General features: G+C 37.5%; 1 protein-coding gene across 8 annotated transcripts in view; it reads left to right on the top strand.

Moving 5' to 3' along the window:
* Positions 1 to 5562, top strand: part of flt1 (fms related receptor tyrosine kinase 1) — a 100503-nt gene that overhangs the window by 84234 nt on the left and 10707 nt on the right. For all 8 annotated transcript variants that reach the window (XR_009821126.1, XM_062020875.1, XM_062020874.1 and 5 more), the window contains 3 exons: positions 1292 to 1380; positions 4295 to 4349; positions 4458 to 4558. Coding sequence is in view for 7 of the 8 variants with exons in the window: in XM_062020875.1 (XP_061876859.1) it covers positions 1292 to 1380; positions 4295 to 4349; positions 4458 to 4558 (245 nt within the window). In the remaining variant the exon portion in view is untranslated. The remainder of the gene's footprint in view (positions 1 to 1291; positions 1381 to 4294; positions 4350 to 4457; positions 4559 to 5562) is intronic.

Below are 5562 nucleotides of genomic sequence, written 5' to 3' on the forward strand. Positions count from 1 at the left end.
TAGGGGAAAATACAGATTGCTCCATATATAAGCCGCACCCGACTATAAGCCGCAGGGTTTTGATGTGTAATTAGCGTAGTATATAGGGGTCCCTGCTACCACGGAGGGCATTGTCGGGACAGAGATGACTGTTTGGGAACGCAAAGCGTCCCATTTATTAACAATAAATCTTTCAATCATTCAATCAAACTTTCACATCTTTGACATGGCGAACAGCATTCGTGCAGAGTACAAATAATACAACGGTGCAAAGTAATACAAAGTGCTCGCCTGTACGTTATCAAAATAACCAGGCTACCGGTATATGAAAAGTCAGTCTTTAATCATTGTGTCATCGTCTTCCTCCTGCGTACTAAAACCACCGAAATCCTTTTCGTCGATGCCGGAGAAGAACAGGCCGTAAATAAGCCGCACCCTTGTATAAGCCGCAGGGACCAGAACGAGGGGAAAAAGTAGCGGCTTATAGTCCGGAAATTACGGTATATACCGTAATTTCCGGACTATAAGCCGCTACTTTTTCCCCTCGTTCTGGTCCCTGCGGCTTATACAAGGGTGCGACTTATATGCGGCCTGTTCTTCTCCGACACCGACGAAGAGGATTTCGGTGGTTTTAGTACACAGGAGGAAGACGACACAATGATTAAAGACTGACTTTTCATTTACCGGTAGGCTGGTTATTTTGATAACGTACAGGCGAGCACTTTGTATTACTTTGCACCGTTGTATTATTTGTACTCTGCACGAATGCTGTTCGCCATGTCAAAGATGTGAAAGTTTGATTGAATGATTGAAAGATTTATTGTTAATAAATGGGACGCTTTGCGTTCCCAAACAGTCATCTCTGTCCCGACAATGCCCTCCGTGGTAGCAGGGACCCCTATATACTACGGTAATTACACATCAAAACCCTGCGGCTTATAGTCAGGTGCGGCTTGTATATGGAGCAATCTGTATTTTCCCCTAAATTTAACTGGTGCGGCTTATAGTCAAGTGCGGCTTATAGTCCGGAAATTACGGTATATATCTATATCTATATCTATATCTATATATATATATATATATATATATATATATATATATATATATATATATATATATATATATATATATATATATATATGGCTAACATGAATACCATCTTATTGTATTTCCCCTTATATGGAAGAACATGTTGAACAGGAAGTAAACATGTTTTACATTAAAAAATATGTAAAATTGTTCCATCCTTATGCAGAACAGTGGACTTGTCAACGTGATTCCAAGTATGTGTGTAACTCTTTCTGTATTTTAGGCCCGCTCATGATCATTGTGGAGTTCTGTCGCTATGGAAACCTCTCCGGCTTTCTGAAGAGCAAACGGGAGGTGTACGTGCACAACAGGGTGAGAGAGTGCGCTTCTGCAAACATGCTAGCAGAAATGCCTGCTTGCACAACACTGATGACAAAAAAATGATAAAATCATTCACAGTGTAAAAGTCACTTCTGCAATCTTGTTTGTTTGTTTTTTAACTTTAAAGATCTTATCTGGCTCCCAAAGTCTCAGGTTTACTTCCCTAAAATATCCTCTCACAAGTTGTAAAGATCGAAAAATGTCAGTTTCTCGTCACCAACCGCAACAAGCCTAACTCGGATGACATGCTTTTAACTTGTGCTGCTCCACTCCATGTTAATACAACAATACAAATTAAGAAATCATTCACAGTTTTTAAGCACTTCAAGAAAGTCATTTTTCGGTTTGTTTTTTTAGTTTCGTAATATTATTGTGCGCGTAGCTGTGCTGCGTTGTAGAAAGGTGGCAGCGACAAGCACCTGCTAGCTCACCTCATTTCTTTTATCCTCATGAAGTGCAGTGTTTGAACTGTGTTACATACTTTTACTAGTAACAAGTAGTCAAATTCCTTACATTTTTGTAGGTTAGAAGAGCGTTATCGTAACTTGACACGCTACTTTTGATGTGATTGGCAACCACAACCATTGGTCAACAAGACAGCGTCAGAAGCACAGCAAGTAACTTTTTAGGGGTGAAAGCAACAAGCACCACCACTGAAATGAACGTGATGTCATATTAGCAGAGGCAACATCACACAGCAAACAATGTGTAAGTACACACATACTTACTACTACGAGGGAACAGTAAACAACAAATCAATGATTGAAGCGACAAGCTTGCAGTTGTACAATAGTCCACGTGTGGACAAGTAGACCACAGCCATGGAAGCACATTCAATCTTTTTTTTTTTTTTTTAACGAGTGCTAAGACAATCCAGTCAAAAGAGTCAACAAAGCTGCCCTCACTACCTGAAAACTGTCAGTGCTAAACGAAAAATACTGTTGACACGTCAAATAGCAACAGGCACCGCTTTTTAAAGACACATACACACACTCTGCTCTCAACTGCATATGCCAGATATTTGAAGTTTGTTTATTTTTAAAGTACCAAATTGTTTGTACAATAAGACGCATTAAAGTAGTAATATTGTGATTTTTTTCCCCTACGTTTAAAAGACTTCCAGTGTTTCCCACACATTCATTTATTTGTGGCGGCCCGCCACGAAAGAATTACGTCCACCACAAATTTAAAAAAAAAAAACAATTTTTTTTTTTGTCCTGTCCAGCTTCTCAGGCAAATCATATAGTTGATGTAGATGCCCATATAGGCTGTTCAGATTTACTTTACAAAAGAGAAGTGTAGGATACTTCTCCTGTTGCCTTATTTGTATTTGACCACTACTGTTTTCTGTTTATTTGTTACTGACTGTGGCAGGACACCTCTGCCTCTGTTTCACTTTATGTTGCTGGTAAATAATATGGTTGTAGTAGTAGGCTAAAGTTAAATTATTTAGTATGCACTAATTAAAGGGGCAGAGCTTTAAGAGACATTTTAGCTTTTATATTTTATAAGATATATTTTTTGTAAGAACCACAATTAATAAATATATTTCAGTGAATAACTTATTGTTCAAATCTGTATATAAATATGTACATAAGGTGTTGTAATTATATTGTAAAATGGATGGATGGATGGACGTTTAAAACAAAACTGTTATTATTAATTAGTAAGTATACATTTTTTGAGCCTTTTTAGAGAAAATCATATCCTTGTAGTAAATTATGCAAATTACTCGATGATGTCATGGTGACCACGCCCATAGCCACGCCCACACCGCCACAAGTATCTTGGCAGTTTATGGGAAACACTGACTTCCTTGTGGTCTACATAACATGTAATGCTGGTTCTTTGGTCAAAATGTTGCATAGATTACGTTTTACAGACCATCTTCGAGCCCCTTTCTGACTATCTCTTCAGGATGTGCCGTTTAGTGGGCAGGTCTTTTTACTTGCCTCCACTTCGACAGCGTCGTCTCCTCGTCATCGGTAGTTTTTAGCGCTTCCATAGCGAGTCTACTGAGAGATATAAGTTAGAAGGCTACGCTACTTTGTGTTAGAAACGGCAACAGTATAGGATGAATGCCCCACAACAAGAGGATAGAGAAAAAGGAGGAGCTTATTAACGACTATGGCGGACGCACGCACATTTTCAGGACTTATGCAGATCCCAAATACACATCAGCAGGTACCAATAAGTAAGAAAAGTTTGCTTTGCATAATATTATGAAAAAAGATTATGTCTCCTAATAGGTGCCATTTTGGGATCCTTATACACACACCATAATAATACCGTATGTTGAAGCACAGTACGTCTGACTATGGTAGCCGTAATGCTCTGTGTTCCATTAAGCGGTGCGGCTTTGTAGCTTACCAAAGTTGTACTAAAACATTTTTTGATGTTCTGTTTTCTCAAAGACACATCAAAGTTTTCGTTTTGCCTGCTTGCGTCATTTATTGAACAAGCGTCAACCTGCAGTGCACATGTATCTCTTATGTGTGACTGCCATCTACTGGTTACACGTATCATTGCACCATGCACCAGAGAAAATTTGCTTTAATACGTACACTAGGCGCACGGGGTTATAAGGCGGACTGTCCATTTGTGACCAAAATGAAGGGATTTTAAAAATACGGTAATGCATTTTTTTTTTACCCCAGTTAAATACATTTATGAAAGACTAATTACGTTCATAATTTAATTACCAACAAGTAACTATAATTACTTTTTAAAAGAACTCTTGTGATGTAGCATTTTAAAAAAAGTCAGGCTGTAGAAAGTCATGATGTATAATGAATGTTTTGAAAAATCCCTTCCATGAGTGCAATCAGAGGCGAGGCTTCTCTTTGTCTTGAATGTATGTTCACTGTAGAAGAAACCTATTTAAACATGTTTGTTTTCCTCTCAGGGGATGCAAAAAAATGGAGAAAAGACTGCAAGGATAAGATTAGACTTTAAAGACAGTAAGACACAACACTCGTCACATGATCATTTCTATGTAAAAAAAAAAAAAAAGTCCTTTCGGTGTAATTACAATATTAATGTGAATATTTGTGTATTTTTTGCTTTAGATGACATTCGGCCCTCCAACGCTCCTCCTTTGTTTCTGGAGGACCTCATCTCCTTCAGCTTCCAGGTGGCAAGAGGAATGCAGTTCCTGGCCTCTCGCAAGGTAATACAAATAATCTGATAGTGCTCTGTGAAAATATAGATTAGGATTATTATACTTTCCTCAGCTCACGCGCAAAAAACTAGCGTTTAACTGAAATACGGCGATAGTTGAAAAGTCATCATGCACAACAAACGTAATAATGATTTGGAGTGCGTGAGAAAGTGGAACACGCTCTGTGACCGCATGCTCTAATGAACATATAGTGTCTGGTCGTTTGTAAGAAGACGACACTTAAGGAATAAAAATAAAATATAATAAAATGTAGTATTTTAGAGTGCATGCTTCTCATGTGACTTGTTTATACAAACTACATCAGGAGGTTACCGACGGCCACGCTTTACTTGGCAAAATAGACACGAATTTTAGAATAAATAGTAAATGTTTATTTACATTAATTGTTTTCCCAAACGATGTCTGTAACACGGCAGTAAAACGGTTGATTAAACAAAACAGAAGTCATCGTCATGGACCAGCTAGCTGTGAAAGCTAGCTCTCCAATCAGCTAAACGGTGACATCTTGGTAAATTTATGAAACTGAAACAATAGAAAAAGAAGGTGATTGTAAGTTTGAGTTTGATTCGGACATGCATGCATACAACATGATACATCACAATTTCCAGTTTCTCTTTTCAACATGTTCGAAAAGGAGTAGGAAGAAGCAGAGCTTATTTAAGCCTACCCCTTTTCTTTTACATAACAGTTGCTACAACTTTTGTTCACTTCCTGTTCTCAATTTATTCCCAATATACTCTACAAGTAATCACAATAACAAATACATAATAATTGGTGAAGTAAGTTATATTTCATATGATGAGATAAGTAAGATTATTTTGAGAATGAAAGAATGAATACATTCAGAATGTTTATCATGGTTCTTCTTCTTTGTAAACACTTTAAGTTTGAAGAGTTTCTTGAAGTGGATCATATTAGTACATTGTTTGATTGCTTTGCTTAATCCATTCCATAATTTAACTCCACATACTGATATCCTGAAAGTCTGAAAA

Source organism: Entelurus aequoreus, linkage group LG15 (assembly GCF_033978785.1).
Source record: "Entelurus aequoreus isolate RoL-2023_Sb linkage group LG15, RoL_Eaeq_v1.1, whole genome shotgun sequence".
Taxonomy (NCBI): Eukaryota; Metazoa; Chordata; class Actinopteri; order Syngnathiformes; family Syngnathidae; genus Entelurus; species Entelurus aequoreus.